This window comes from Sciurus vulgaris, assembly GCF_902686455.1.
Source record: "Sciurus vulgaris genome assembly, chromosome: 2".
Taxonomy (NCBI): Eukaryota; Metazoa; Chordata; class Mammalia; order Rodentia; family Sciuridae; genus Sciurus; species Sciurus vulgaris.
The window spans coordinates 144,409,538-144,420,234 of NC_136462.1; the positions used below are offsets into that span (position 1 = coordinate 144,409,538).

Here is a 10,697-nt window from a genome sequence, read left to right on the forward strand (position 1 = left end):
TTGTTTCAGTTCTTTGAGTGTTGTCACCTCATTTCTGTTTTCTGATTTTGACTAAGGTTCTTTCATGTCTTGTGTTGTTTTCTTAACATGTTTAAGCACATTTGTTTTCTGCACATGTCTTTCTGGTATGCTTTTTTAAAAATTGTCTAGGGAAGTTACTCCCCTTGTTCTCCAATTTCCCCCCTTCTTAACTTTACATGGGATTCAGTTTTAGTACTTTTATATGAAATTAAGTTCTTAAATTTTGGGTTTCAGATAGCTTTTCTCACTTCATAGTTCTGTTCTTTTTGTGTGTGTCTGCTTGTGTTGCAATACCAGAGATCAAACTCAGGGGTGTTCTGTCACTGAGCTCCCAGCTATAGCCCTTTTTATTTTGGCTAAGTTGCTGAGGCTGGCCTTGAACTTGCTTTCCTCCTATCTCAGCCTCCTAAGTAACTGGAATTATAGGCATGTGCCACAGTGCCCCGCTTGTATAGAATGATTTTTTTTTTTTTTTTGTAATGCTTGTTCCTGCCTCTGATTGCTTTCCTGATTCCCTCAGGATCTTGTTTTTCTTTCATTCCTGTTGTCCTTCTCCTGTTCAACTTTTGTTCTACTTTCAGCACTTTTTCTTTTCTGTGGGCTGTGCTCTGCCCTAGAAAAAAGTCCAACTTGGTGGGATTTGAAAATTCAGATGCTTAGGTTCCTCTAGCCCCTTGAACCCCTTGCCATCAGAGGGACAAAAACTGTACCAGTTTTACTTACTATTCTCACATTGGCCAATCTTGCTTTCCAGGGATTATCTTTGAGTCTAATTCCAGAACCATACTCCTTCCAGGAAGTTACTCTGCCTTCCTTATACTGTGTCAAATTTCCCAGACCTAATGAAAGTAAGGTTGAAAATTCATCTCAGAATATTTCCATAGAATCCAGCTAAAACATTCTGGGCCAGGAAAGTCACCCAGTCACTCTTGGAACATTCTCATCTTGCTCCCTGTACATATCATGCATTATCATGACATCATTTCTTCCTCATTAAAAGACTGAAAGTCAGCTTTGTGTGTGTCATTTTTTCCAGTGGAGATCCTTCAGAGTTTGGTGAGTGGAAGCCTGGGAGGTGCACTTGGGCAAGCCATCAGCAGCCCTGTTGAGCAAGAAGGCGTGGCTGGCCCCGTTTGCTTGCCCCGGAGGGCAGAGACCTTTGGAGGGTTTGACAGCCATCAGATGAGCACTTCCAAAGGTGAGCAGTCCTTGACTCTCCCACACAACTAAAAATGATTATTCTGATAGCTCCATCTTTTCTGTCCCATTCATCAATAAATGTTTTATTTTTAGTGACATTCTAAATGTTCATTTTGAGTAATAAAAAGTATTTTCTATGGTCTCAGCTAGGCTATAGCAAAAGAAATAATAATACAGGATGAGCATCTCTAATCCCAAAATTCAAAATCCTCCAAAATCCAAAACTTCTAGAGTGCTGACACGATGCCACAAATGGAAAAATCCATACTTGACATCATGTGCAAGTCATAGTTAGAACATAGGCATGCAAGAAATATTGTATAGAATTACCTTCACTCTGTGTTTAAAGGTATATGTGAAACAAATGAATTTTGTATTTGGGCACGGGTCCCATCCTCAAGATACCTCATTACATGCAGGAATCCCAAAACCTGAACAAAATCTAAAGCTCAAAATGTTCTGAATCCCAAGTATTTCAGATAAGGCAGGGATAGTCAGCTTTACTTGTTTTTCCTTCCTGCTTCTAGAGCTTCCCCATGAGTGAAATTACTAAAAATGGCTTAGACGCCAATTAGTTTTTTCTTTGGGGGGCAGAAAATATTAATATGATTCAGAAATATCATATCCTTAAACTATCTATGTTATAATCCTTTCTTGGCTGGTGTGTTTCACAACTTAAAAACAGCAACTGAAAAAAGCTTTGTTTTTTTATTTAGGAGGTGAGAAGGAAGAAGGAGATGATGGTCAAGATCTTAGGAGAACAGAATCAGATAGTGGTCTGAAAAAGGTATTTATTTCCAGAACACATGTCTGAACCTCTTCTGCACTTCTCTCAGAATTTAAAACTTAAAATTATGCTACTTTAATCTTGTTTTGGATGCTTAACTTTCTACTTTCAGTGAAATTATTTTGAGGGAAAGCACAGTATTAAAAGAAACTGCAGTTGAGCATCTCACATTATTAGCACTTTGTCCTCCCTGTTTTAGAGCACTTTGTTTATTCCTAATTCCACCATGTTCCTGGCAGGATCAGTTTCATTAAGAGGTTTGTTTTAGCCTCCCCAGCCAACCTGATTTCGTTATATGACTTCAATAATAAATAGTTGAACCTTAGAACTTCACTACCTTCCAGTGAGAGGCTATGACAGAAAAGAAATAGGAAACTATGGTGTAACTTAGAAACACATTGAATATAATTTTTGCATCAAGTTCTTCATTTTTTAAATTTGTATTTTCTTTTTTAAGGGTGGAAATGCGAACCTGGTTTTTATGCTTAAAAGAAACAGTGAGGTAAGGACATTATGAACTGTATAAATGAATATGTATTTCTTATTGTTAAGAATATTCCTTTTTGTTTTGCTGTTACAAACAAGCTAACCCCTGGCTATAATCTGTATATGGCAACATACAGTTGTCCCTTTCTTTTATTGTTTCCTTGGCCTGAGGCACCATCTTGGAATTTTGCCAGTTAAAGTAATATCCTAAGGCCGCCTCTGATTCTCTGTCCTTAAGGAGCCTCTTGCTTTTCTTCAGCTTTCTCTCCACAGGGCTGTGAAGCCCCATTTGTGATTTTCTTTAGTCCTAGTTCACAGAGTACAATTTATAATAACTTTCCCTATAACATAAACCTTATCCCAAAAGCCAGAAGTCTGAACATGGGAATTTAACATGGCTAATTCTTCATGGTAATATTTTTATCTTCCAAGGACTGAAGTTGATTTGCTTCTTTGAGCTCTGTCTTTCATGCACTGTGGTATGTGTAGGGGCAAAGTAAAGTAGCCTTAGGGTCCTCCCAGGTGGATGCTGGTCTCTCTTATCTGCCCTCAGCTGAGCTCTGCTGCCTGACCCTGCAGGGTACCAGCACTGCCGTCCCTCAGCGACTTCTTCCCCTATATTTAGTGAGAAAGGGTCAGAGATACTGCAAGACTAGTTTGTTTTTAAGGAATTCTAGTATAGAGTATATACTATAGTGGCAGCTAGGGTCAGCAAATCTGCCATATTAGAGTAAACTTTTAAATAAGGAATAGAAAGTATTTTGAAAAGAGCTATGGTGACTAACTATGGTAACTATGTTTTGGGGTTTTGTTTTTAAATTTATTTAATAATCATAATACCACACTGAGAAATAACTTGTGTTGAATGGTGTTTGTATTTCCATCCGTTTCTTCTGTGTGTGTGTGTGTGTGTGTGTGTGTGTGTGTGTGTGTTTGTAGAGTATGAAAATAATTTTATACAGTTTGTGTAAGTGCCTCTGGAGCTTTCTGTTCTTTTTTTCCCTCTCAACACATCTTGGAAGCATTTCCTAAGGCATATTTGTACAAATCCTGGTATTGATCAGCTGCATATTAATTATATCATGTACCATAATTTATTTACTCTTTCTGGTAGGCAGTTGTTTCTCTACTTTTTTGGGGGGGGACAAGGTCTCTAACTTGTGATCCCCTGCCTCCCGTGTAGCAGGGATTATTGGCATGCACCAATGTGCCCAGCCCACTTTTTGTTTTTTAAATAATGCAGCCAGGAACATCCTTGTACATACATTTTTTGCATAGTTTTTTCATTATTTCCTCAACATGCTAGATTGCTGTCCGAACAATTATGCAATACCATGCTCTACCCCTCAGTACCAGGGTATCCATTTTTTTTTTTATCTTGCTTTCACTAGCACTGAATGTTAGCATTCTTTAAATAATGTTTTGTTGGTTTGATAAATTCAAGTGGCATTTCTTTATTTTGATTTATTTAATTTCAAATAAGGTTTTTTGTTATTGTTTTTTATGTTCATGCTAGGGATTGAACCCAGGGCTTCAGGCATCCTAAAAATGCACTCTACAACTCACTGAGCTGCACTCCCAGTCCCTGAGTTGTTGCTGATATTGTATGTAATTGGCCATTTGTATTTCTTTTGTAAATTGCTGGTTTGTGTTTCTGGCCCATTTTTGTACTGGGCTATTTTTTTTTTAATCTTAGTGATTTATGAGAGCCTTTTGTAAATCAAAGATTTTTTGTTTTATTTGAAATTGTATTTAAGTTTGTCCTTTGTGTTTGTGTATAGTTTCTTCCATTGCTTCTATGTTGGGAAAGCCTCCCCTATTTCAAGAGCTTTTAGCTCTTTTATGGTTCAGTTATTTACCCTTAATACATTAATCTATTTGAATGTGTTTTTATGTGTGAACCAAGGTTCCAACTTAATGTTTGGACAGTTTTCTCAGAACAATTAATTGGATTTCCTTTCCTTCCCCATTGATTAGATATGCTACCTATATACTAAATTCTTAGGGTTCACCTTCAGGCTTTCTATTTTGTTTTATTGGTCTACATACCTTTTTTGCCAGTCATTTTGAATAATAGATGCTTTATGATACATTTTAACAGGTACTGGTATCCCCCCTGCATGTACAATTGTGTGGTTTGGTCTTGTGCTTTTCTAGGCCAGTTATTTTCTTTGGTACTTTTCAGTTGAAAAAAATACTTCATTAAAATAGAAGTATCTTATTGTAAGGATGTTGTGCCATGTAGTGTGATGGACTCTGAAATTCATAAAGTCCTGAATGTTTTCATTTCATTCCTTTGCAGCAGGTTGTCCAGAGCATAGTTCATCTCCATGAGCTCCTCAGCACTCTGCAGGTATGTGCCTTCGTCTTCTGTGCACTTGCTTGTTGAGAGAACAGTGGTAGATAGCTTGTTGTTGATCTGAATCTCAAGGTTGGCATGTTGCTTTATGGGTAAATAAAGACACACAGAAGACTGGCTCTTAAGGTGAGACTTCCAAAATCCAGTGGTTAGAGCACCATCAACCTCCCAAGACTAGAATTGATGAACTGAAGGTTGACTGAAGGTCCTGCTTGATGACACGGGGTGCTCACATGCACTTAGAGCAGTTCACTCCAGATAGTCTCTAATTATAAAGCTTCCACTTTCAATATCTCTGCGTGCTGTTACATTCTTGAAGTCTGCTCGTTTCCTTTCTTGAAAAGTTAACCTTCTCCCACCTGCAGCATGTACTCACTCACTCCACTTTAGGGATGGAAGCATGTAGAAGTGACTATAGAAAATATGTGACCCAGGGTTGACATGAATGTGAGTTCCTGCACCTTTGTTGTTCATATTTGATAACTGCCCAAAGTTGTTCTAGAGCATCCTGTTATCAGACTAGACCCTTAAAACACAATGGGAGGGGGGCTGGGATTGTAGCATGTGTGAGACACTGGGTTTCATCCTCAGCATCACATAAAAATAAATAAAAGGTATTGTGTCCATATACAGCTAAAAATATTTTTAAAAACACAGTGGGAGGGTCAGTCCCTCATAGTGCCCCTGGTATGGAGTCAGCAGGAGGCTGCTCTCCTGAGTCAGAGTTGCATGGCTGTCCTCTGTGTGCCTCCCTCAGGGTGTGGTGTTACAGCAAGACACCTACATTGAGGACCAGAAGCTGATGCTGAATGAGAGGGCGCTCACTAGGAGCTCATCCCGCCCCAGCTCCCTTATTGAGCAGGAGAAGCAGCGCAGCCTGGAGAAGCAGCGCCAGGACCTGGCTAACCTCCAGAAGCAGCAGGCACAGCACTTGGAGGAGAAACGCAGGCGGGAGCGGGAGTGGGAGGCCCAGGAGAGGGAGCTGCGGGAGCGTGAGGCTCGGCTGGCTGAGCGTGAGGAGAAGGTGCAGCGTGGGCAGCAGGACCTGGAGAAGGACCGAGAGGAGCTCCAGCAGAAGAAGGGCACGTACCAGTGTGACCTGGAGAGGCTGCGTGCTGCCCAGAAACAGCTGGAGAGAGAACAGGAGCAACTGCGGCGGGACGTGGAACGGCTCAGCCAGAGGCAGATGGAACGGGACTTCTGTCAGGTAATAGAAGCCCAACCAAGAGGGCTCGCTCTCATACTGGGAAGGTCACATAATGGCCGACATTCTTAACTAAGGGTCCCCTGTTCACTAAGCATCATAAGAAAAGTGAACAGAGATAATACCTCTTTTTACAGTCTTTGCTCTATCCTGAGATGGGATTGGGGAGAAGAAGTGTCTTTATCTGCCTTTTGCATCTTTAGGAGGTTGAAGAAGAAGACAGACGTACTGGAGGGTTTTGACCAGGGAAGTCAGGGAACCCTTTGAACTCACTGGAAGTTCCTTAGCCATCACCAGCACCAGCTAGAGTAGCCTCAGCACATCTGAGAGAATGGCAGTCGGCCATCCAGGATTTTGGGAGCAAATCCTCTATCCTGTGCCACACGAGAAACCAGGCATGGCCCCCACCTAAAGAAACTTATAAGATGATAGGGAAACGCCAAGGGTAAAGGAAGCCCCAAGAATATGCAGGAGACAGCAGTAGATGACTATTGTAGGAGTTCCTAGAAGAATGGGGGAAAGCAGGGATCAGTGACAGAGGGAAAGGCCAATCCAGTGAGTGGCTGGAAGGCACCACCCCTCTTTGCACAGATGATGTGCTTTCTTGGGGTGTTGAGACACCTGCACTCTCCAGGCCTTGTTTGTCCTGCTGCTACTGAAGACTTTTCCTCTTCGGTAGCTGCTGCTTACATGGGGAGGGTTTCAGTCACAGCATACTGCCTCCTGAGCTTATCTCAGTGGTGGTCCAGTTTTTCTAGAAAGCCTGAGTGTGCACAGATCTTGTTTTTTAAAACTCGTGCCACCCAATTTCTTTGATTGATTGAAGTGGGACCATGAAAGAAAATTAAAGAGGCATCTTCCAAAGTAGGGACCAGTGGTCACTTTCTACAGAGGTTTTCAAACGTATGGCAGGGGGCAACAAATGACCATTGCTTTTTATGACACAAGGATGGATTCCATCCCCAATAAAATCAGCATAGCCTTAAGAACAGAAGTATTCCCAGGCAACTGAGAAAACACAGATCCAATGGCTTTATCTCTGGTTTAACCTTTGACTAGGATCAGTGTAGGCTCAGTTCACTCTACTTACCCTCTAACCTGGACAGGTCTTCTACTTACCCTCTAACCTGGACAGTCTGTGCTGTGAAATATCTTGATCCTTGTAAGTCAGTGTTAAGACAGGCAGCTCTGCTTATTTTCTCAGGGAATGGCAGTTCTCTTAAGCTGCCCCATCAAGGGTACTATTCATTTTTTATGATACTGACATGTGGAATAGAAATATTAATGGTATCAAAGGTGATATCTTTAACATGTTCATGAATCCTGACTACTTAGAGGAAAGCAGCAAATGAGCAGTCCTGAACCTTTGGACAGAGTTCCACATAGCCAGTGGGACTGGGTAAACACCCAATTGGATTCAGCCAGTAACTGTTGGGTGGGCAGCAGGGCTGCTGACAGTCTCCAGTTTAACATGCCTTCTCTTGAATATGTGCAGGTTTCACATCAGCATACCAAGCTGATGAGGATCCCATCCTTCTTTCCTAATCCTGAGGAGTCCTTGCTGCCTTCTGCACCTTCAATAACCAAAACAGGGTCACTGGACTCAGAACTTTCAGTGTCCCCAAAAAGGAACAGCATCTCTCGGACACACAAAGATAAGGGTCCTTTTCACATACTGAGTTCAACCAGCCAGACAAACAGAGTATCAGAGGGGCAGAGCCAGGCCCCATCATGCACCTCCACCCGCCTATTTGGGTTAGCTAAGCCAAAGGAAAAGAAGGAGAAAAAAAAGAAGAGCAAAGGAAGCCGCTCTCAGCCTGGTGGTGAGTCACCCCTACCCAGTCTTCCTCTGGCTGTAGTATCCATATTCTAAAAGAGGGAAGAGTTTAGTGTCATGAGAGTTGAAAAAGGATATGAAAGCCAGGCTATCATCTTGCCGAGCCCACTTGCTAAGAATGTTTGAGCAATTAACATCGAGGAACCCCTTGCCATGTGGCACACACATGCCCAGTAGAATGAGGTTCCATTTTTGTAGCATTCCCCACTTGAGGAACTGGAACTTGCCCAAATGAAGTGATTCAGGTCCTCCCTTTCTAGTCCTCATCCATTAACTGATGAAAAATAGCATCAGATGGTTCAGTCGTCAAGTGACTGTATAAAGTAGGTCCTACAAGCCCCAAAGATAAATGAGGAAATAGGCTTGTGTTAACTAATGCACTGGCAGCCAGAGAGCCTGTGGTTGAACTGTGCTAAATGCCTCCCAGTCACTTATCACATTTTCCCTGAATCCTTTTCTGTACTTTCCATTAGAGTTGATCTCTCCTTTTTGTAGGCCTGTTTATAAACTCTAGTGATCATGTAAGTTATAGGGACAGAAAATAGTGAAGAAATCACTAAGGAGCTAGCTTACCACACGAGTTTGGAAGCCCCATGTGTAGAAAGTGAATTGCCCACAAGGCCCCTGTCACCTGTTGCATCACAGAGGACTTGACTGGGAAGGAAATGAAAAGGGCACCTTTTCCAGTATTTCCTTGTCATTCTTGGTTTCACTGTTCCAGATGGTCCTGCTTCAGAAGTATCAACGGAAGGCGAAGAAATCTTCTGCTGATCTTTTCCTTTCTGCTAAGGCAGCTGCCTCCTGGCCTGGCTGTGGTGCCCAGCACCACCTCTCCTGCCACCCCTGCGTGCTCAAGTCCCTTACGCTGGTTGCCTATTGCTCTTTAGCATCCAGTCTTCCTGGGCTTCCCCAGGTCCTGGACAAGAAGGAATAGATTGTCTGAGTGTCAGGGTGGGGAAGGAAACCCAGATTCCACTTCAGCCATTATCTGAGACTGCTGAGGCTCACAGGTGGGGCTGGCCCTACTCACCTACTCAGGATGTTACACTGAAAACAGTGACCCCAGAAGTACAGGCAATGATTTGGGACACGTCAGGAATTCTAACAGCTTGAAAGAGTGTTTCCAAATGAGCTCTGAAACTCTGCCTTTTATTTTGGGAAACACAACCAAAATCAAACAACAAATAATTTGAGGTTTGTGTACATGTACAATGACCTTTGAGCACAGTCTACACCAGATGTCAGAGCGCCTTAGCAAAGCCCAAGAGAGGGAGCACCTGGACTGACCAGGTGTCACATGGATATTCAGTACTTCATCCTGTTGTTCTAATAGATTGAGTTCCCTTTAAACCACCCAGTGTACACAGCACCCCTTTTTTGCATGTATTTCTCATTTCATTTTGAAAGGGATAACAAGCATTTATGAAACCAGTGAGAGAAGGCTTGACACGTATAAAAAGGACCTGATCTGTACCACCATGATCTCATTGCCCCAGACCTTTAAAAAAAAAAAAAAATCAAATCCAGAGGAGTCTGATGTGGCACTGCACACCTGTAATCCCAGTAACTTGGGAGGCTGACAGGAGGATTGCAAGTTCAAAGCCAGCCGCAGCAACTTAGCAAGACCCTGTCTCAAAAATAAAAAGGGAATGTAGCTCAGTGATAAAGCATCCCTGGGTTCAATCCCTGGTGCAAAAAAAAATAAATCCAGAAGAAATATACTGGCTGTCCATGATACTTCCCTACGGATTCTAGGCACAAAGAAGCCTCCTCACCATTATCTGTTTAGTGACACTTTTTGGTTGTCACTGACCACCCAGAATAGCCCTCATAAGGGCTCCCCCAGGGCAGTTGCATCCTGGTCCTCCCTGTGGGAGAGCACATGCCCTATTGGCACCCACCCCACAAGCTTAGCCATGCCAAGGCTTTGCGAGGTTGTCCGCCCAGCACACACGCTAGGATGGCTGGCTGTGAAGTAGGTTCTAGCAAACAGAATGAGCCTACTTACAGCAATTTGAAACAGCAGGGACTGAGAAGAGGGTCGGCACCAGGCAGTAACTGGGAACATTCATTCCCTATTAGGAAATCTCAGCAAAACTCAGTTTCCTAAAAAATTTTAAATCTAGAGTTGCATATAATTATGCTTTGCCCCTTGAAGATACCACAATGCTGCTGGTTTTCCTTCTCTTTCCACTATTTGTGTTTTTTTGAGGCTTTCCCTGCTGTTATGTGCTGGACAGATCATTGGTAAGGTTTCCCTTGAGGCCCCAAATACCTGCCACACTTGGTACTCCCCATGGAGGAGACCCTGAAAATTCTGTACTTCAAATGTGGCATTCAGATCTTGCTTTTTGCCCCTCAGAAGCATGGGGCTTTGAACATTCTTTGAAAAAAACAAACACAGATCTAACTTGGTGCTTGTTGATGAATTGCAAGCTGGCCTTGCAGATGGAGATATTTATCTTTCAGTTTATTTGAAAGAGGTCTGGTTTAAAATTTTTAGCCTAAATTTATTTATTGTGTGTGTGTGTGTGTGTGTGTGTGTGTGTGTGTGTGTGTGTGTGTGTGTGTTTTGTTTTTGTTTGTAAGGTGAACCAATACTAGCCCAACAGTTTATCTGATCAGCGCAGAGAATGAAGTAGCAGCCAGTGCTGTTTACTTTTAACTGACTGGCTTTCTAAGTGCCTTGAAGGTCCAGAGGAAAACTGAGGGCCTTCCTCCCCTTCCTCCCCTCCCTTCCCCATTCATTCTTTTATTGATGTCATCTTCCTTGTTTATGAATTAGGAAACTTTCCACCTCTGA

The 10,697-nt window shown here is 42.4% G+C and overlaps 1 protein-coding gene across 15 annotated transcripts in view; it reads left to right on the forward strand.

Annotated features, from left to right (window-relative positions):
* Positions 1-9,416, forward strand: part of AKAP13 (A-kinase anchoring protein 13) — a gene marked incomplete at its 5' end in the record, with an annotated part of 340,854 nt that extends 331,438 nt beyond the window's left edge. For all 15 annotated transcript variants that reach the window (XM_079127358.1, XM_079127357.1, XM_079127350.1 and 12 more), the window contains 7 exons: positions 1,058-1,219; positions 1,938-2,008; positions 2,466-2,510; positions 4,797-4,847; positions 5,611-6,060; positions 7,553-7,880; positions 8,616-9,416. In XM_079127358.1, coding sequence (XP_078983484.1) covers positions 1,058-1,219; positions 1,938-2,008; positions 2,466-2,510; positions 4,797-4,847; positions 5,611-6,060; positions 7,553-7,880; positions 8,616-8,665 — 1,157 coding nt within the window. In that variant the 3' untranslated portion in view covers positions 8,666-9,416. The remainder of the gene's footprint in view (positions 1-1,057; positions 1,220-1,937; positions 2,009-2,465; positions 2,511-4,796; positions 4,848-5,610; positions 6,061-7,552; positions 7,881-8,615) is intronic.
* Between the last annotated feature and the right edge of the window lie 1,281 nt (positions 9,417-10,697).